We start from the raw sequence: 23,298 nt of genomic DNA, 5'->3' as shown, positions 1-23,298 counted from the left end.
ATAGTTATATACCCCTTTTTTAGACTAGAAAAATACCCTTACATAATTCATCTTAACATTCGAAAAAATATCATAATATATGTCAGGACCCGTCCAGAATTCCTTCCCCGGAACCCTAGACAAGCCCTGATCCCAGGGAAATACCACCGAACCTTCTAACGGAAAATCCGGCAGCACCTCCCCTAACGGTAGGACTAACCAAAAATTACCTGCACTGAAAACGCACTTCTATAATTGTCCCCTTATTCCTCCCACAATACTACAAGTTGGTTCCACAAATTTCAGCACTTCAATATAAAAAACAGCAGCAACCCAATGCATAAATAAAAACTACACGTCCAATACAGTATACAGATCATTAAACAGATAAATGTGGAATTTATACAATGACAGATAAAAAGCAATACAAGGTCGAGAGGAAAAAAGGAAGAAAAACTTCTTGAACCTTCGGCAATGAACTGAGACGTTGGGCTCGTCCCGGATAATCAACGTCTCCAACCTGGACCTAGGGGAACAGAATTTAAGAGTGTGAGATGCTAATCATCTCAGTGAGTAACCCTATCTACTATACAATATAATACCACGGTAATAATAAATAATAATAAATTGGAAATAATAATTTCTCTCAAAACCCTTACAATTCTCTCAGTTGGAAAAGTTTCCCTTTTAAAATCTTTTCACAAAACCCTTGTTCGTAATCCCCAAAAACCAAGACATCAATTAATTCACTAAATATCAAATAGAATATAATAAGTCACGCATCCGACAATTTTAATTTAAAGAAAATTAATTTATTGAATAATTAAGTAAAGAGAAATTAAACCAATTTAAAATCCCCAACCAAATAAATACCAGAACAGTAATAATTATATTTTTCGTTCCAATACAATTTCAAAACATTTTATTTTTAAAACACAGTTCTGAAAATCATTTGATGCACCCACTATATACCAGTGGCGCCAACAGTACCCAGCGTCCCAAGGTACCGCCAGACAGGAGGTTATAGAAAGAAACCGGCATACGGTCGCGTGGCGTCCCACTGCGCCGCTGCTAACCTGGTGTCCCGGCCATGGGGGGTGGCCTACCCTCATCCGATGGCAACCACAGGACAACCTCATAATATCAACCGCGCGCTACTCACACCCACCTGCGCGCTAATCACAACCGCGCGCTACTCACATCCACCTGCGCGCTAATCACAACCGTGTGCACACTAACCATATCACATATAAACAGAACACCAGTACGTGCATGGTGCATCTAAAAATCATAAAATCCACAAATTTAATTTATATAATAAATTTCACATTTTGCATAAACACAACGGGTATAGTCCATCCGCTTGAACCGGGAAATTCTCCACAATTTCTTTATTATCAATACTATAAATTCCATGATTTTCAAATCCACCAACTCCCAAATCCACCAATTCAAATATTCACATTTTCCCAAGCATAAATAATTCTCGAAATATAATAATTAAATCTCATAATATTCCATGGGCATATTTTATAAAAATTGAAATCACCAACATAACCAAATATTTTCCTTGAAATATTTGAAAATCAAATCGTGCCCAATTTTAATATTAAAACCACACCAATTTCAAATTCTCAAAACCATAAATAATTTCACATGGCATAAATTTATATAATGCACATTTTCTTAAATCCAATAAATTCACCAATAAATCCACAATAAATCAAATAAATATTTGGCACATAGAAATTAAATTCCAAATATTTAAATCACACATAATATATTCACCAATTAAATTTCCCAAAATTAATTTGAAGGTGGGTCACTCACCTGGAGCACACAATTAACCCATGATCCACTACGGGATCAATTCTATGACTCACCGGTGCTCCTAGAACAAAATTCACAGACAGTCAAATAAATTAATATTTTAATCGGGTAAATAATACCCGGTACCCGGGGGGGTCAAAACACAAACGTTAACCAAAATAGGCGAATGATATACCGAATCGAAGCTCGTGGGATGAGGATCACAAATCCGGTCTCCATCGACCCCAATTCCGCCGGAGGTGGCCGGAATTTTGTTGGGAAGCTTCGGCCGGTTTTGATCTTGAGGGATCTTTCAAACGGTGGGGATTTTGGGCAAACTAACCCCGGAAATGGACTCAGAGGGGTCGAAAATAGTGGGATAAGGGTATGGGACGGGCTGGGTTGGTCGGAAACGGCGAGAATCGCCGGAAAAATTTCACCTCACCGCCGCGACTTCGCCGGCCCGATCTGGGCGCGTCCGGCAGCGGCTGGCCGGGAAATTTGGTGGCCGAGGTCGCGAGGTGGTGGGCTTGGACGGTGGCCAGCGCGTGTACTGTATGGGTGGCCGGAATTTGAAAAATACGGTGAGAGAGAGGGACGGCCGGAGGGAGAGAAAAATAACTGTTGGTGTTTTATCTGTTTTCGTCGGCTCGGGGAAGAAGAAGGGAAAAAAGAAAAGAAAAGGAAAAGAAAGAAAGAAAAAAAAAACAGGTGTTTTCCCACGTGGGGAAAAGAAAGAAAAAGAAAAAGAAAAAGAAAAGAAAAAGGAAAAAGGAAAAAAATAAAAATAATTAAATAAAAATATTATCATTTAAAATAATAATAAAAATAATTTGATATTACACATGGTTGACATGTGGCTTCTCAACATGGTGACACATGGTCACCTTCAGTAAGTCACACGTGGCACATCGTTATACGTTTAAAAATAATATTAAAATAATACGGTATTTGAAAAACTTTATAGGTCCATAACTTTGAAACCACATGTCCAAATCGGACGTGCCGCTAGTCTACGGACTCGTATCGACGAGCACTTCACAACCATGCATGAGTCAAAGCTCAACTTTGCATGAATAAAAAGTCAACTCCGGCACCCCTTGGACAGTTTGGACCTCAACTTGTTTTGCTCATAACTTTCAAACCATAGCTCCGTTTTCAACGTGCTACCAGTCTACGAACTCGTGCCAACGTGTACTTCGTAATGGTACCTCAGTCAACCTAGAATTCCAACCGGATCAAAAAGTCAACTTTTGACCCCTTGGTCAACGGTCAACGGTCAACCTCGGTCAACGTGCAAAAATTTCCGACATGGTTCGGGACGGGGTGTTACAATATATCACATAAATGCCTACTAAAAACCAACAACAAGAGCAAAAATACATATATCAATAATCCAACAAATTATTTGTACAGTACATATATATTTCATAAAACATAAAGTTATAGAAAACATAAATAAAACAATAACATATCATAATTACATATTTACTATGGTTTCAGTAAAAAGTCTAGTAACTTAATTTGATCAGCAAAGTTCACAAAAGATAAACAATATATGAATAACACCGACAATCTCTCATAAGTATAAAACAGAATATCATATACAACAATTATCTTATTAATAAATTCCAAAATCTAGCTCTTAAATTAAAACTAAATGACTAAGAGTTGATACAATTCCGATCACTATTATGCTTGTGTATTTTGAGTATTTTTGTTTCTACATATCAAAATCTTCTAAATACGAAAATATATATTCTCCTTGTGGTGTGGTGAGTTAATTATCCAATGAATAAGCAATTGCTCTAAGTGAAAATGAGAACATACAGAGGAAAAAGCTCAACGATCTCTTAGCTTCCATACTGATTCATAAGCCCAGGCCTCTCTACTAGATCCTTCTCCGACTAAAAGATCTCATTGAAGCTCAAGCTTAACCCTCGGATGAGGGTTCGGGTGTGGATCAGCCGGTTCAAAGTTTGGAGGATCCATATACTGAGGAGGAGGGTTCAGGTTGGAAGGAAGATGGTCAAGCTTCCGGCTATGGTGCGTAAAGCCTCGAAGGGTGGTGAGGTGTCGTGAAGGTCTACCTGTGTTCTAGGAAAATAGCTTCTTCTTTTTCTTTTTCTTTTTTTTTCTTTTTTATTTAATTTTTCTTGTGTTTCGGAGTTGTAGCAATTATTTGAATGCTACTCGTTAACTCACTGCCAAGCACCTCCCATTCATTTTCTTTTCTTTGTTGTTGTTGTTGTTTTTTTTTTCTTTTTCTTTTTTAATTTTTACTCAGTCTTTGAACTCTATGTTTACGTTTTTAATTGTTTTTTTCTTATTTATGTTTTTTATTGTGATAATATATATATATATATATATATATATATATAGTTGTACTATTTGCTCTTATATTATCCAAAAAACCGTTCAGTGAGACTTAAAATAATAATAATTTCAAGAATGATTAAAACCATAAACACATCTAAGTTTACATGTCTATCTAAGTATAAGAAACAAAATATTATAAAATGTCCTTTTTTTTATTGGAAATTAAACTTATATTATTTGTTTATGACAATTATCTGTATAAAAATTCATTACGTGTTTTAAGAAACTATATAATAGTTAACATAAAAAAAAAAATGCTATAATGTATATATATTTTATAAAAAAAAAATTTTAAAAATTGCATGGCCTCTTGTTTGTGTAAGCTGCATGAAAGTTATTAATTGTGAGATTGCTGGTAAATCAGATTTTGTAATAACTATTGTTTTTCTTTTATTAAAAAAAAATTGAATTACTATGAAATCAATACTATGTCAATGCTGTTATTTCATATAATATTCTTTATAAGCATATCTACAAATATATGTCATCATAATGTGTTTTGGGTTCGTTTATTCATAATATTTAATTTTATGGTTCTTAATCTCTCTTATTTTTTGTAATAATTTTAACATATAATTTGCCATATTTATAAATTCTGAAAGTAAAAAGATTAAAACAATAATGTATCACATGTATAGTTATATACCCCTTTTTTAGACCAAAAAATAAAAGAACATTAAGTGTAACTTTTTTACAGCTTTTGCTCAAGTACTGTGACATATTTGAAGAACCAATAGTACAAAAAAAAAATAATAATAAAAACAAAACAAAACAAATTAAAAAGAACAAAAACAAAAACGAAAGAGTAAGGGGGAAAAAAAAAAGAGTATTTGCATGCTGGTTGTAGTCATAGAAATAGACAGGAAATTGGAAAAGGAAAGCTAGACAACCCAAAATTTAAATGGCAGTCGTGCATGCAAATTTGGGTAAACAAAATAACAATTAATTAACCATTCTGTTCTTTTCCCACCACTGCCAAGTGCCAAGGCAAAGTTTTTGCAAACAAAATAATAATTAACCAATTTATTTTAAACAAATTAAGATTTTTGAATATAACTAATGCAAATTAAATGGGAGTATAAAAAAAAGGTTTTTGAAATACTGTAAAGTAACACACCTACGTTAACCTAGTTAGAGTGGATGGATAAAATAGTAATTTGAAGTTTTTTTTTTTTTTTGGGTGAATAAGTGGGTTTTTTTTTTTTTTTCTTTTCTTTTCTTTTATTGTCTCGGTTTTTCACATTTTAGAAGGAGCATTGTTGGTAGTGCTGTAGTGCAGAACAAGTTTTCCATATTAGAAATTCAAAGTGAAGAGAAACCAAAGCAAGAAGAGGAATATAAGTCAAAAGAAAAAAATAAAGAAAAAGAAGAGGAATATATATATATATATATATATATGTATGTATGTATGTGTGGGTGTATGTTTATGTTGATATTCGAGTCTTTTTCCCTTTTCCAGCTATATTTGGTAGATAGGGAAATTTTGCAGGAAGAAAGTGGTTTGCTTTACAATGGTTCCCAAGTTGTGGGTTTGTTTTGTACACACCTCTAGTCTTCTGTTTTTTTTTTTTTTTTTTTTTTTTCCTCCTTTTACAAATGAATATATAATTTAAGATGTTTATACCTTAAATGGAAAAGTTTTTTATTGTTTTTTTTTTTTTTTAAACAAAGGAGCCAAATCCCAAAATAATTGCTTTTTTATTTTTTTATTATTTTTTGTCCCTATTGCAGGTCAAATAATAAATCATTTTGATTTTGTAGGGACATTAAGATACATAGGAGGAGGGTTCAGGTTCTAAAGAATATGGTCAAGCTTCCGGCTGATGGAGCTTGGAGGGATGGTGAGGTGTCGTGAAGGTGTACTTGAGTTCTAGGAAAATAGCTTCTTCCTCGTTTTTTTTTTTTTTTTTTTTTCTAATTTTTAATTTTTTTCTTATTTTGCTTGTGTTTCGGTGCCTTAGCAATGATTTGAATGCTGCTCGTTCACTCACTGCCATGCACCTCCCATTCATTTTCTTTTCTTTGTTGTTGTTGTTGTTGTTGTTTTTTTATTTTTTTATTTTTTAAATTTTTACTGTGTCTTTGAGCTCTATGTTTACGTTTTTAATTGTTTTTTTTTCTTATTTATGTCTTTTATTGCAATAATATATATAGTTGTACTATTTAATCTTATATTATCCAAAAAACCGTTCAGTGACATCTTAAAATAACAATAATTTCTAGAATGATTAAAATCATAAACACATCTAAGTTAAATGTCTTTCTAAGTATAAGAAACAAAATATTATAAAATGTCCTTTCTTTTATTGGAAATTAAACTTATATTATTTGTTTATGACAATTATCTCTATAAAAATTCATTACGTGTTTTAAGAAACTATATAATAGTTAACATCAAAAGAAAAAATGCTGTAATGTATATATATGTTATAAAAAAAAAATTAATAATTGCATGGCCTCTTGTTCGTGTAAGCTGCATGAAGGTTATTAATTGTGAGATTGCTGGTAGATCAGATTCTGTAAAAACTATTGTTGTTCTTTTATTAAAAAAAAAATTGAATTACTATGAAATCAATACTATGTCAATGCTGTTATTTCATACAATATTCTTTATGAGCATATCTACAAATATATGTCATCATAATGTGTTTTGGGTTCGTTTATTCATAATATTTAATTTTATGGTTCTTAATCTCTCTTATTTTTTGTAATAATTTTAACATATAATTTTAGCTGTGTTTATAAATTCCGAAAGTAAAAAGATTAAAACAATAATGTATCACATGTATAGTTTATATACCCCTTTTTTAGACCAAAAAATAAAAGAACATTAAGTGTAACTTTTTTACAGCTTTTGCTCAAGTACTGTGATATATTTGAAGAACCAATAGTACAAAAAAATAATAATAATAAAAACAAAACCAAAAACAAAACAAAACAAATAAAGAAGAACAAAAACAAAAACGAAAGAGTAAGAAACAAACAAAAAAAAAAGTATTTGCATGCTGGTTGTAGTCATAGAAATAGACAGGAAATTGGATAAGGAAAGCTAGAAAACCCAAAATTTAAATGGCAATCGTGCATGCAAATTTGGGAAAGCAAAATAACAATTAATTAACCATTTTGTTCTTTTCCCACCGCTGCCAAGTGCCAAGGCAAAGCTTTTGCAAACAAAATAATAATTAACCAATTTATTTTAAACAAATTAAGATTTTTGAATATAACTAATGCAAATTAAATGGGAGTATAAAAAAAAAGTTTTTGAAATACTGTAAAGTAACACACCTACGTTAACCTAGTTAGAGTGGATGGATAAAATAGTAATTTGAAGTTTTTTTTTTTTTTTTTCTTTTCTTTTATTGTCTCGGTTTTTCACATTTTAGAAGGAGCATTGTGGGTAGTGCTGTAGTGCAGAACAAGTTTTCCATATTAGAAATTCAAAGTGAAGAGAAACCAAAGCAAGAAGAGGAATATAAGTCAAAAGAAAAAGAAGAGGAATGTATATATATATATATATATATATATATGTATGTGTGGGTGTATGTTTATGTTGATATTCGAGTCTTTTTCCCTTTTCCAGCTATATTTGGTAGATAGGAAAATTTTGCAGGAAGAAAGTGGTTTGCTTTACAATGGTTCCCAAGTTGTGGGTTTGTTTTGTACACACCTCTAGTCTTCTGTTTTTTTTTTTTTTTTTTTTTTTTTTTCCCTCCTTTTACAAATGAGTATATAATTTAAGATTTTTACACCTTAAATGGAAAAGTTTTTAATTGTTTTTTTTTAAAAAAAAAAAAAAACAAAGGAGCCAAATCCCAAAATGATTGCTTTTTTATTTTTTTATTATTTTTTGTCCCTATTGCAGGTCAAATAATAAATCATTTTGATTTTGTAGGGACACTTAGATACGTAGGAGGGGGGTTTAGGTTCTAAAGAAGATGGTCAAGCTTTCGCCTGATGGGGCTTGGAGGGATGGTGAAGTGTCGTGAAAGTGTACTTGAGTTCTAGGAAAATAGCTTCTTCCTCCTTTTTTTTTTTTTTTTTTTTTTTTTTTTTTTTCTTCTTTCTAATTTTTAATTCTTTTTTTATTTTGCTTGTGTTTCGGTGCTGTAGCAATGATTTGAATGCTGCTCGTTAACTCACTGCCATGCACCTCCCATTCGTTTTCTTTTCTTTGTTGTTGTTGTTGTTGTTTTTTTTCTTTTTTTAAATTTTTACTCTGTCTTTGAACTCTATGTTTATGTTTTTAATTGTTTTTTTTTTTCTTATTTACGTCTTTTATTGCAATAATATATATAGTTGTACTATTTAATCTTATATTATCCAAAAAACCGTTCAGTGACACCTTAAAATAACAATAATTTCTAGAATGATTAAAATCATAAACACATCTAAGTTTACATGTCTTTCTAAGTATAAGAAACAAAATATTATAAAATGTCCTTTCTTTTATTGCAAATTAAACTTATATTATTTCTTTATGACAATTATCTCTATGAAAATTCATTATGTGTTTTAAGAAACTATATAATAGTTAACATCAAAAGAAAAAATACTGTAATGTATATATATGTTATAAAAAAAAAAATTGCATGGCCTCTTGTACGTGTAAGCTGCATGAAGGTTATTAATTGTAAGATTGCTGGTAGATCAGATGTAAAAACTATTGTTGTTCTTTTATTAAAAAAAAATTGAATTACTATGAAATCAATACTATGTCAATGCTGTTATTTCATACAATATTCTTTATGAGCATATCTACAAATATATGTCATCATAATGTGTTTTGGGTACATTTATTCATAATATTTAATTTTATGGTTCTTAATCTCTCTTATTTTTGTAATAATTTTAACATATAATTTTAGTTGTATTTATAACTTCCGAAAGTAAAAAGATTAAAACAATAATGTATCACATGTATAGTTATATACCTCTTTTTTAGACTAGAAAAATACCCTTACATAATTCATCTTAACACCCGAAAATATAATGTAAAATATCACATAAATGCCTACTAAATACCAACAACCGGAGCAAAAATACATATATCAATAATCAACAAATTATTTGTACAGTATATATATATTTCATAAAACATAAAGTTATAGAAAACATAAATATATCATAATTACATATTTGCTATGGTTTCAGTAAAAGTCTAGTAACTTACCTTGATCAGCAAAGTCTACAAAAGATAAACAACCTATGAATAACACCAACAATTTCTCATAAGTATAAAACAGAACTATCATATACAACAACTATCTTACGTATAAATCCCAAAATCAAGCTTTTAAATTCAAACATAAACAACCTATGAATAACACCGACAATCTCTTATAAGTATAAAATAGAACTATCATATACAACAATTATCTTACGTATAAATCTCAAAATCAAGCTTTTAAATTCAAACTAAATGAATAAGAGTTGATACCATTCTGGTCACTGTTATGCTTGTGTATTTTGAGTATTTTTGTTTCTACGTATCAAAATCTTCTAAATAGGATAATATATATTCTCTTTTTGGTGAGTTAAGTTAATTATCCAACCGTTTTGGTGATAAAGGCAATTATCCAGTGGCTAATGGCAAAAAAGGTTATTGAATTTTTATTTTTGTTGCATATAGTTATAGGTTATGTCCTAAACAATTCAAGCCATAATTTAATTTTTTAATATTATATTTTTCTAAAATAAAAAAAGAAAAAGCAACAAAAAAAATTCAGAAAATTCCCAAGCAGGAGGGATGGGCAACTTCGGAAAAAGAAATAGAATAGACATTGTACTTGCTCGTCTCACTCTGTGTCAACGTTATCCATCACCCTCTCTCTCTCTAGCCAATTATCCAGTGGCTAAAGGCAAAAAAGGTTACTGAATTTTTATTTTTGTTGCATGTAGTTATGGATTATATCCTAAACAATTCAAGCCACAATTTAATATTTTTAATATTATATTTTTCTAAACTAGAAAAAGAAAAACCAACAAAAAAATTCAGAAAATTCCCAAGCATGAGGGAGGGGCAACTTTGGAAAAAGAAATAGAATAGACATTGTACTCGCTCGTCTCGCTTTGTGTTAGTGTTATCCATCACCCTCTCTCTATCTCTCTAGACAATTATCCAGTGGCTAATGGCAAAAAAGGTTATTGAATTTTTATTTTTGTTGCATGTAGTTATAGATTATGTCCTAAACAATTCAAGCCATAATTTAATAGTTTAAATATTATATTTTTCTAAAATAAAACAAGAAAATCCAACAAAAAAATACAAAAAATTCCAAAGCAGGAGGGAGGTGCAACTTTGGAAAAAGAAATAGAATAAACATTGTACTCGCTCATCTCGCTCTGTGTCAATGTTATCCATCACTTACTCACTCTCTCTTTAGCTACTCTTTATAAGCAAAGAAAACCCATCTTTCATTTCAAATCCTAATCGCCTTTCTCTCTGTGCTATTGTGACACCCTGTCCTAAAGTACAACGGAAATTTTCCAACTTTGACCGAGGTTGACCATTGATTGTTGACTTTGACCGTTGACCGAAAGGGTTCAAAAGTTAACTTTTTGACTCGGATGGAATTCTGGGTTGACTATGGTACCGTTACGAAATACACATTGGCACGAGTTTGTAGACTAGTAGCACGTTGAAAACGGAGCTACGGTTTGAAAGTTAGGAGCAAAACAAGTCGAGATTAAAACTGTCCAAAAGGTGCCGGGAGTTGACTTTTTATGGTTGTAGAATTTTGCTTTGACTTTTGTATGGTTGTGAAGTGCTCGTCGATACGAATTCATAGACTAGCGGCACACTTAAATTGGACATCAGGTTAAAAAGTTATGGACATGTGAAGTTTTACGAATACCATAATATTTTAATATATCTGGCTTAAGTGGACAGTGACGCCATGTGTCGACATCTGAGAGGTCCATGTGGGTGAACAGTTTCACCCACGGTGATTTTTATTTTGGCAAAACGGGGGGAAGGAGAGAGAGAGCTAGAGAGAGAAACGACCGGCCACCACCGGTTGGCCACTGTCCGGCCACCGGAGGGCCACACGCGCCACCCCACTATCTCCGCCTCCTCAATTCCAACCTGCCACCCAAATCTCACTGCTAACCGACCGGTAACGCGCCCGAATCGAAGCGTTTTCTGGCGACGGTGATTTTTCCCCTCCACCACCGGCCACCACCGTTTGATCCATTTTCGGCCATTTTTAGGCCACACGCGCCAGCCACCCCTCACCACCTCCTCATTTCTGGCCAGCCCACCAAATTTCAAGGCCACCGGACCTCTGACGCGTCGGGATCGGAGTATTTTCCGGCAAGGGGCCGAAAATCTTCAAACCCAGATCTCTTCACCGTCTGGCCTCCGTTTGCCTCACCGCCGGTTCCGTTGGAGCCCTCTCCCCTCGATCTATAAAACCCCCAAAAATCGCAGCCATCATCCACCAAACACACCGCCGCCGGCACGGTTGCAGGTGACCGCGGCGGCTCGCCGGAGAAATTCCTATTCCGTCTAGTACCCAGTCCCTTCTCCGGTCCCTCTCCACTAATTCCGACCCCCTGAGTCCAAATCCGGTGTCCTTTTCCTCCAATTCACGACAGTTTGAGAGAATCGAAGAGTTGAATCCTGAAAGCTTTCCGGCGAGATTCTGGCCATCTCGGGTCCGATCTCCGGGAAGTAAGACCAGATTCGTAATCCTCGTCACTCAAGCTTCGATTCGGTATATTACTCGTCAATTTTGGTTAACGTTTGTGTTTAACCCCTTGGGTATCGGATATTATTTACCCGAATAAAATATTAATTTATTTGAGTTGTGTAATATTGTTGTTTTAGGAGCACGGATGCGTCGTGGAATTGATCCCATGGAGTATCTTGGTTTAATTGCGTACTACAGGTGAGTGACCCACCTTCAAATTAATTTTGAGAATTAAATTTTTGAATATTTTGTGTGAATTGAATATTTGAAATTTATATTCTATGTGTCAAATATTTAGTGGATTTATATGTGGAAATTTCGATGCCCATATTTGAATAAATTAAATCATATTTTGATTTTTGACAAATTATGGAAATTTGATATATAAAGGCATTGTGATTATGATATTAATTGATTTATTGTGGAAATTATTGGTGGATTTATTTTGATTAAAGAAAATATGCATTATATAAATTTATGCAATGTGGAAATTATTTTATGGTATTGAGGATTGTGGAATTCAATTATATATGAAATTCTTGTGGTTTTAATATTATTTTTGGACATGATTTGATTTTTAAATATTTCAAGGAAAATATTTGTTTAAGTTGGTGGTTTCAATTTTTATAATTATGCCCATGGAACATTATGTGATTTAATTTATTATATTTCAGAAATATTTATGCCATTGGAAAATTTGAATATTTAAATTGGTGGAATTGAGAGCTAGTGGATTTGAAAATTATGGTATTTATGCGATGAATTTATGACGATGATTATAAAGGAATTGTGGAAAATTTACGGGTTTAATTGGATGGAATAAACCCGGTGTGTTTATGGAAAATTTGAAATTTTGAGATGTGTTGATTTATGATTTTTAGATACACCATACACGTACTGGTGTTTTGTATATATGGATGTGATTAGTGCGCACATGGATGTGATTAGCGCGCAGGTGGGTGTGAGTAGCGCGCAGGTGATTTATGGGGTTGTCCTGTGTTTGCCATCGGATGAGGGTAGGCCGCTCCTCTATGGCCGGGACACCTGTTTGCAGCAGCGTGGTGGGACGCCACGCGACCGTATGCCGGTTTCTCTCTATAATCTCCTGTCTGGCGGTACCTCGGGACGCTGGATACTATTGGCGCCACTGGTATATAGTGGATGCATCAAGTGATTTTCAGAACTTGGATTTCAAAAATAAATACTTTGAAATTGTATTCAAATTAAGAACATATTTAATGTTGGTTTTATTGTTTATTTCAATGGAGGTTTTAAATTGACTTAATTTTTTCCCTTTACTTAATTCTTCAAGAAATTGATTTATTTCATTATAAATTCTGAATGCTTGAATTATTACATTTTATTTGATATTTAGTTGAATAATTGACTCCTTGGTTTTCGGGGAATATGAATAACGGGTTTTGTGAAAATGTTTTAAAAGGGAAACTTTTCCAACCGAGAGAATCGTAAGGGTTTTGAGAGAAATTATTATTTCCAATTAATTATTATTTATCTACTTAGTTATCGTGGTATTATAATTGTACAGTAGATAGGGTCACTCACTGAGATGATTAGCATCTCATATTTTTAAATTCTGTTCCCCTAGGTCCAGGTTGGGAGACGTTGATCGTCCGGGGCGAGCCCGACATCTCAGTTCATTGTCGAAAGTCCAAGAAGCATTTCTTCCCTTTTTCCTCTCCATCTTGTATTACTTCCTTATCTGTCATTGTACTAATTCCACATTTATTTGTATAATGCTCTGTATACTGTATTGGACATTTAGTTGTTAATTATGCACTGATTTACTGTTATTCATTTGAAGTGCTGTAAATTTGTGGAATCAAATTGTAGTAATGTGGGAGGAATAAGGGAACGATTATAGAAGTGTGTTTTCAGTGCAGGAAATTTTTGGTTAGTCCTACCCTTAGGGGAGGTGCTGCCGGATTTTCCGTTGGAAGGTTCGTTGGTATTTCCCTGGGATCAAGGCTTGTTTAGGGTTCCGGTAAGGAATTTTGGACCGGTCCTGATAGCTCTCCCTTTGCAAGCCTTAACCCTTTCTCGGCTTTTTCAAAACCCTATCAAATGCTAACAGCTTCCTTCTCAATGATTTATGTTGCTAGCATGTGTACTTTGGGCATAGTCCCTAGACTTTCTAGCACAATGGTTTCCACTGGCCAAAGTTCCCGAATCTCCATTGTACGGAAATGCCACGGTGCACCAATATTCTTGTATTCGTCGGTGGCTCCGAAATGGGTTCTAAAGCCTGTGTCTACTTATTTCGGATTTCAAAATTTGCTTGATTATGATAAGTTTATTTTCATGAAGGTACAAACCCAGATCCATTTTTTAGATGACTATTCAAGTTATATATATATATATATTTGGTATATGTACTTACGGCTTTCATAATTTTTCTTTTTTTATTTTCTTATCCAGATGATATGGATTGATGATGCAAGAGCGACCCAACATACAGGCCATTCTGTTTGCACGGTTGACCATCTGGTAGTTGCCATAAGGGAGGTGGTCAAGTAGCATGGACGAAACTTTATAGTTCATCATTTCAGCATGTTCAACACCATCCTTCAAGCTGCAAAAATATTAGTACCCCGCCGCATTTCCGTACAATGGAGACTTGCGAAACCATGGTGCTAAGAAGCCTAGGGATTTTGTCCAGAGTACACATACTAGCAACGGAAATCATTAAGAAGTAAGCCATTGTTAGCATTTGATAGGCTTTTGAAAAAGCCAAAAGGCAATTAGGGCTCACAAAGATAGGGCACTATGAAGAAGCCAACCCATCATGAATTCACCATCACATTCTTAATTTCCTGTTACACACGCTGTGTAACACTCTTCCCAAGGGTATGGTATTATATATTATATACTCCTCCTCCATTGTCATTCTTAATCACCCTTTCTTATTATATTTATTATTCTGAGAGCTTTGTTTATATATATATATATATATTGTTCAGATCCATTATTTTTTTAAAAAGAAAAAAGGCAAAATTTCCCACAACAATTGTTATTGTTATTGTTATTTAACAATTGTTCTAGAAAAAAATTGATTTTATTTGTTTTCTAGATTGACTTATTTAATAAAAAGCAAAATCTTTTCAACTGTTATTATTATTATTATTATTATTTTGGTCCTTTTCTTCTTTTTGCGTATGGCCGCGTACCGATTTAGCGAAGCAGAACTTCTGGATCTGCATAGGCATGCACGTGTCACTTCTTCAGATAAGGAGTTGCAAAAAATTATGGAGATAGAGCATCTCATGAAGGCAATTCATTTAATTAAATTTTTTTTTCTTTCTTTTTAGATTTTTTTTTTTTTTTTGAGGTTGCGTAATATATATGCAATATGTAAATTGCTTGCAGATTAATGATAGGGAATTTACCAACAAGCTTTGGAATTAATTGCTTATAGTATTGAATTGGCTAAAGAAAAACAACAGCACTCTTAGAGCATTCTCAAAGGGTTTTTAATCCATTATATGTTATTTATTTTGAAAGAAAAAGTCAATGTTTAAAAACAAACTCCAACCCACTCTGTAATTTGATTTTTTAAAATACAGAGTGAGTTTGGCTCTTCAGATTAGGAAAGCCAAAAGCACTTTTTATATTTAATATTATATTATATTATTTAATGCTTATCAAATTACAAGACTATTGTATTATATTAATATATTTTAAAAACAAAAAACAAAAAAGGAAGGAAATAAACATAACAATAAATGTTCATTAAAAAAATAAAAATAAAAAGTGTGATATAGAAAACATTGTTGGAGAAGTTTTTAAAGTTCTACTTTTTATGTTTAAAAATGCTCTTTATTATATGAAATGTGTTCTCTATTCTTAAAGAATCATTTGAAGATGCTCTTATGTTGATCCATGGCATTTTATGTTGCTGGGATTCACGACACTACCCTTATGATAGAGGCCGCCAATAAATTCATCCAATCCCAACCATCTTCATCATCCAAGGTCCTCTTTCAATTTTACTTTTTAACTTAGTTGTATGGTATTCATTAGTAGTGGTGGTTTAAAAATTAAATTAAATTAAATTCTTAGTGGTACGTATTTTTTCCCTTTTTTTTTTTTTTTTTTAAATTGTCGCTAGGATGCTGTTGTGAGGCAAGGACCTTATTTGGAAAGTCTAATCCAACGGCGCTATTGAACTTAAGAAAGAGTGTGGTGATAAACTTGTATTTATTGATCATTTGGTTGGTGCGAAAACGAAAGGTTTGGCAAGCAGTTGATAAAGGATTTTCGGATATCCCACCATTTTTGCATAATAGTATTCTACAACCCAAAACTGCTTTAGCATCTTTTATGAATTCAGTGGCACCCGAATATGATATGTCATATTTTTTAACCACTTCAATACCACCGCTATACCTCACAATTGATGTGGAAAAGCTCGAGGCTTGCTAACAAGGAATATCCTCATGGTAGTGTGTGTTGCCCCTGTATACTATCAGTTAATCAAACAAAAGGTATGCATATGAAAACTATTTGTTTACCATAATGCCTTTTATTCTTTTTTTGCTTTTGGTTTGATAAGATTTTCCATGTTCATAATAACCATTACATTTTGATTAAAAAATACTTGTCATAATTTTTGATAATTCTTATGCCTATTGAACAGGGTGAAGCAGAGTATGTGTCATCTTAATTTGGATGTTGAAGATATTTATTATGAAAATTCTTAGGCTATAGTTTCCTAGTTTAATTTAATTTTCTTTCTCTTTTCAATCGGTTGTTTTATATATGATGAATTTATAACGCAGGATTTACTGGATTAGTGGTAATAGACAGTTTATCACTCATGTTTGTTTTTATTTTTATTTTAGATAGGCAACAAAATTTTATCAATCTATGCAGGGTTCCTACAGCAAAAGCAAAAAGTAAAAGAGTAATATATATATATATATATATATAAAGCGGTAAGGTAAACAAACATTTTATTTGCATACCTTCAATTAATTAAACAAAAGCTTTTTTGCTAAAATATAAGAAAGAGTATGGTGAGGTATTTGTACTATGTTGAGCATTTGATTCTTGCCTTCACACACGATGAACGGTTTGGGAAGCACACTAAGCTCAATGGCCAATAGAAAGTGAAATTAGTTGCATAAATTAAACAAATAAAAGTACAAATAAAACCACACTTTTAATAAATAAAGAAAAAGGAACTAATAATGTCCAAAAGCTGAAGAAAAATGAGTACAGAGATCCATTCTATCGAACAAGCTTTTCAGTCATTAAGGGCGATATTCAAAGCATAAGAATTTTTAGTCTGTGAAGTGAACTCTTTTATAAGATACATCATAAGGCCTAAATAAACATCATTGGCTAACACCTTTAGTGACTTTAAGATATAATATTGTCACATTTTATTTTATTTTTATTTTAGACATTTTATGGGTACCTACATTCATGTCAATAAATCATCCCCAAAATATAGCATCATCTGTCTCGTTGTAAATTGATCCAAATTTATTATTATCTAATAAACATTTTGTTTGATAAAATTTTTTAGGTTATGTGGATATGTCCAATATTGCATAATAAGTACTCTAAAATAAGGCGTGATTAAATGCAAATCAATATGGAAATCTGAGATTTAGCAAAACTCGTATAACTAAGAAACAAGGCCGAGAACAGAGTTAGGTCTTCTCTGAAAGAGCTTGTTCGGAGGACAACCCAGATGAGTTAAACGAATAAGGACATAAGAGACCGACAGAAATTGTTCGTTCGTGGATTATGCAAACTGATATGGACTCAGAGGCAGCCATATATCCTTAAATGGGCCTTGTTATGGATTCAAAGGTAGCCCGTATCAAGGCCCATATGGAGCCATGTGAAATTGATGAACCCACCCCACTTGTGATTTTGCTGGGTTCGTTTTCTTGTCTTTGTACCGGAGGGGTAACGCTTCTATAGAAAAAGCAAACCTGATGAAGGATTTTCAGATATCCCAAAAAAATTTCATATTATTATTCTACAACCCAAAACTAGTGCAGCATCCTAGTTTAATTACTTCAGAAAGACCGTGATATTGGACATTTGATGAGAAGAAGTAGGAGAAGCCAAATTAAACTCATAATTTCGTTATAGAACAGCAAAAGGTAGAGTTGCTAAGGCTTGATTATTCTTCAAGTTAAACAATTATATATGATGTTGTTTCATTTAAAAACATTATCCAAATAAAATAAAATATATAAAAAATACCTTTTTATTTAAGATGATGTGTTAAGGAGACGGATACTGGTAATGATCTTCACACCAAGCCCAAATGGGAGAGAAGGAAAAAATCTTTTGCAAGATGGTTCTCCAATTCCAAGGGATCATCCACACACTACTTATTGCATCACTCCTAGAGTCCTTTGTATCTAAATTAAGCTTTTTTCTCTATGTGCAAAAAAAGGTTGTTTATGCTACTTTAGAAATAGTGAAATTAATAAAAAGTATTTAAAAAAATAAATTTATTAGGTGGTTTATTTACGAGAAGACATGGTAGATTTTTTTTTTTTTTTTTTACTGGATTTTCTTACGACAGTCAATTATTTAAAGATTGATATAGTACAAAATATTATTAAACAAAAACAAAAACAAAAAAAAAATTAAAAAAAAAAAAGAATGTTTTGTCATTGTTAGTTACGTGAAGCAAATGATTTGATTTCTCTTGATAATTAAACAAGTACACAACATATGTAGGATCAAATCTGATGTAGATACCATGGTCAGATAGTAAATTTTGCCATCACTTTCTATTCTACCATAAACATATTGAGAGTTTAAATTTATAGTCCATATTTAATATTCATAGCTGAATTATGATCAGTTGAAAGAGCCGAGCATATCAATTAAATTGTATTGTACAAAACTATCATAATCAAATTCATGTTTATCTAAAGGAGTTGGGAAAATTAACCCTGATTCTCCCCGACCCCAAAAGCTTCCAAAAGCAAACTCTCCCTTCAAAGACAACTCCTCCAACACCTTCTCAACCTCTTCCATACAACATCCACAATGTTCTTCTCCTTCAATTCTTCTTCTCATAGATCCTCCAATAACACCAGCTACAAACTCATTTTCCAATCCATCCATTTCTTTATTATTTTCCGACATGGTCTTCTCTTGTTTCTTTCTTCCCCGATGACGATGAAGTTTCTTCTTTGTGTAATTCTTTGTCTTCCGAACCATTTTGTAGGGAAGTTGGAGGAAGACGAGAACAAGGATTTGAAGGATCAAGCATTGGCCGCAACAGGATATGACCATGCAATCTGCGCCAAGCATGTTGATATCTTCCATGGATTAGGTTTCGGTTTTGGAGAGTGGAAGAAGAAGAAGAAGAAGAAGAAGACGATGATGATGATGAGTGATGGTTAATGACAGAAGTTCATTTTGTGTTGAAAGGAATAAGTTCCTTCTTCTCCACGGATGGTATATCAACAAGGCTTAAGCAAGAATAAAACAACATGTGGCAAAGCTTATTAAGAGGGGCAGTATAAAAAGTCATTGCCTTCAAATCATTGTGTAACCTCAAAATTTATTTAACACTGGCGTCTAAATGAGGTTACCAAATATATATTTATTTAAATATATTTTATATTTTACATGTACGTTTATTCATAATATTTAGTTTTATGGTTCTTCATCACTCATATTATTGTAATAATTTTAACATATAATTTTAGCTGTATCTATAAATTCTAAAAGTAAAAAGATTAAAACAATAATGTATCACATATATATATATAGTTATATACTCTTTTAGACCAAAAAATAAAAGAACATTAAGTGTAACTTTTTTACAGCTTTTGCTCAAGTACTGTGACAGATTTGAAAAACTAATATTACAAAATATTAATAATAATAATAATAATAAGAACAAAAGCAAAACGAAAAAAAAAAAAAAGAACAAAAACAATAACGAAAGAGTAAGGAAAAAAAGGAAAAAAAAAAAAAAAGTATTTGCATGCTGGTTGCATCATAGAAATAGACAGGAATTGGAAAAGGAAAGCTAGACAACCCAAAATTTTAATGGCAGTCGTGCATGCAAATTTGGGGAAATAAAATAACAATTAACCATTTTGTTCGTTTCCCACCAATAACAAGTGCCAAGGCAACGCTTTTGCAAACAAAATAATAATTAACTAATTTATTTTAAACAAATTAAGATTTTTGGATATAACTAATACAAATTAAATGGGAGTATTAAAAAAAAGTTTTTGAAATATTGTAAAGTAACGCACTTATGTTAACATAGTTAGAGTGGATGGATAAAATAGTAATTTTAGTTTTTTTAGGGTGAATAAATTGGGTTTTTTTTTTTCCTTTTTCTTTTTATTGTCTCAGGTTTTTCACATTTTAAGAGGAGCATTGTTGGTAGGTGCAGCAGTGTAGAACAAGGTTTCCATATTAGAGCTTCAAGGTGAAGAGAAACGAAAGCAAGAAGAGGAATATATATATATATATATATATAAGCCAAAAAAAAGAAAAAAAAAAGAAAAAAAAGAGGAATATATATGTGTATGTGTGTGCTAATGTCGACATTCCAGTCCTTTTTCGTTTCTCAGCTATATATGGTAGATATGGAAATTTTGCAGAAAGAAAGTGGTTTGCTTTACAATGGTTTCCAAGTCGTAGGTTTGTTTTGTACACACATCTAGTGTGTGTATATATATATATATATATATATATATATTTTTTAACAAAGGAATATATAATTTAAGATGTTTATATCTTAAATGGAAAAGTTTATTATTATTTTTCTTTTACAAAGGAGCCAAATACCAAAACAATTGCTTTTTAATTTTTTATTTTTTATTTTTTATCTCTACTGCAAGTCAAATAATAGATCATTTTGATTCTACAAGGATTCCTAGCTATTGATTTTTTGATATATTTTTAAGTTGAAATTATTAGAAAACAATAATTAAATAAAAAGTATCATAATATAACAGTATATAAATTATTGTTTTGTTTTTATATATATATATATATAACATTTCCATTTTAGTAATTGTAAAACTTACGATAATTCAATTTAATAAATTATCAAGCATTTATTTATAACTGTTACATCCTTATAGCACTTTTATTGATGTAAATTACCAAACACTCTATTGATTATTTCTTCAACATAATAGAATTTGATTTTTTTTTAACATAGTTAAAGCTTATATTTTCAAAATCTAAGCGTTATCAAACTAAACCTAAATTAAATTAGTGCTAAATATACAAGTAGTATTATATATTTTTAAAAGTTTTAAAAGTAAATTTATATTAATTAATTAGCAGATGGACAAAGGATCGATGTGGAAGAATTAATTCTCTCTGCTCCATGTATAATGTAGCCAAATCCTAAAATATTAAGAGTTTTGTTTAGAATAAAAATTGTTAAAAGTTGATAATTCTATGTTTATTTGTAAGTATTACATTTACACCTATTTATACAGGATGAAAAAGAAAAAAAAAAAAAAAACGATAATTATATAAGCAAAACTCATTTTATCCCGTATTACACTCATCGTTACAACTTGCTAATCCTCTCATAACTATATGATTAAAAACATATATATATATATATATATATAGAGAGAGAGAGAGAGAGAGAATCTTTATCGCATCTTGTTCCAGCACAAGCCTTGTGTCACGGTCCCACCATTCTAAGCGTACAATGGGGCCATGCGGTACTTACTCGCCCCTCGCGGGTAGTAAGCCAACCGTTAATGTCCCTCGCAAGCAAATAACTCACACGATATTAGTATTGTGCATGCACCAAGCAAGCAATAAAATAAAGCATATAATCACACAATCGTTAGAAAAGGGGTCAGTAAACAAGGCAACAATACGATGAATTGGAAATGCGTTCGTTTTATTCGATCTCGATGGAGAGAACAGCAGAGAGGTTTACAAGCACGCTATTAAAAGTTCTCACCTATGCTAGTGGTCTAGCCCAACAACTCGCCGACTAGCCACTCCCCTCCAGAGAGCTTATCGAGCCATTTTCATTCCGACAAGAATACATATCAAAATATGCGAGGAATCATAATAGCACTATTTCGAATAACAAAAGCTAGAAATCCAAGCAAGTGACCATGGGCTTGACTAATGACCCTGGATGAACTTGGCTTGGTATTTACAATCAAAATGTGGAGGTGTGTGCGACTCTTACATCCTCCCCCACTCATTCTATCGACGCCCTCGACGACTCTGCTGCCTTGAACTCCTCGATCTGCTGCTTGTAGGCTGCCAAGTTGCCTTCCTTCTCCCAGCTGGTTTCTTCTTCTCCTAGTCCCTTCCACTTGATGAGGTACTCTCGTACTGGCTGACGATGCACGCTTCTGGTTCTTTCTGCAAGGATCTCCTCCACTTCCTTGGTTGTCTTCGATAGCTTGGTCTTGACTTCGGCTCTTGTTGGAGTGTTGCGCGCTGGATCCTCCTTGTCGGCATAGTATGGCTTGAGGTTGCTGACGTGGAATACCGGGTGCACTCTCATCCATCCTGGGGTAACCACCTTATACGACGCCCTCCCTACTTTGGCAATGATCGACATTGGTCCCTCATATTTTCTCATCAACCTGGGGTCTCTGTCCCTTAGCCAGCGAAATTGCTCTTGAGTTAGCTTAACCATCACCATATCCCCCGCATTGAACTCTAGGGGTCGCCGGTCTTTGTCTGCCCATTTCTTCTTCCGATTTGCCGCCTTCTACAAGTAGGCCCTGGCTATCTCCATGTTGTTCTTCCACTCCTTGGTGAAGTTGAAAGCCCTTGGGTTCTTTCCTTGGTACTCATCGACTGTGTGTGGAAGTAAGGGCTTCTGGCCGTTAACTATTTCGAATGGGCACTTACTTGTGGGGGATCCCTTCTGTGCGTTGAAGCAGAATTGAGCTACATCAAGTAGTTGCGCCCAATTCTTCTGGTTGGCACTAACAAAGTGTCGTATGTACTCCTCCAACATGCCATTGAATCTTTCCGTCTGCCCATCCGTTTGTGGGTGATAACTGGAGGAAATGTTAAGCTGGGACCCCAGAAGCTTAAATAGTTCTGTCCAGAAAGATCCCGTGAACTTTGCATCTCTATCGCTTACAATGTGTCGGGGCACACCCCAATATTTCACCACATACTTGAAGAATAAGCCGGCAGTTTCCTCGGCAGTACAGAACTTTGAGGCAGGGATGAATGTTGTATATTTTGAGAAACGATCCACAATAACCAAAATACTTGAAAGATCCCCGATCTTTGGAAGGTTGGTGATGAAATCGATCGACACACTCTCCCATGGGCGTGACGGGACGAATAGAGGTTCCAACAGCCTTGGTGGTTTCTGCCTCTCAACTTTGTCCTGTTGGCACACAAGACAGGTTCGGATGTAGTCCATAATATCATCACGCATCTGTGGCCAATAATATCCCTGTTTAAT

The 23,298-nt window shown here is 33.0% G+C and overlaps 1 protein-coding gene across 1 annotated transcript; it reads right to left on the bottom strand.

The window, feature by feature from the left end:
• Nucleotides 1-18,595: 18,595 nt before the first annotated feature.
• Nucleotides 18,596-19,582, bottom strand: LOC107429568 (uncharacterized). The gene has a single exon (XM_016040281.4). The coding sequence runs from the start codon at nucleotides 19,179-19,181 to the stop codon at nucleotides 18,708-18,710; it is 474 nt and encodes a 157-aa protein (XP_015895767.1). The 5' UTR covers nucleotides 19,182-19,582; the 3' UTR covers nucleotides 18,596-18,707.
• Nucleotides 19,583-23,298: the final 3,716 nt, after the last annotated feature.

This window comes from Ziziphus jujuba, chromosome 12, assembly GCF_031755915.1.
Source record: "Ziziphus jujuba cultivar Dongzao chromosome 12, ASM3175591v1".
In the NCBI taxonomy this organism is placed as follows: domain Eukaryota; kingdom Viridiplantae; phylum Streptophyta; class Magnoliopsida; order Rosales; family Rhamnaceae; genus Ziziphus; species Ziziphus jujuba.
The sequence above is the reverse complement of the archived record's forward strand: the minus strand, read 5'-3'. Positions and strand labels throughout refer to the sequence as shown.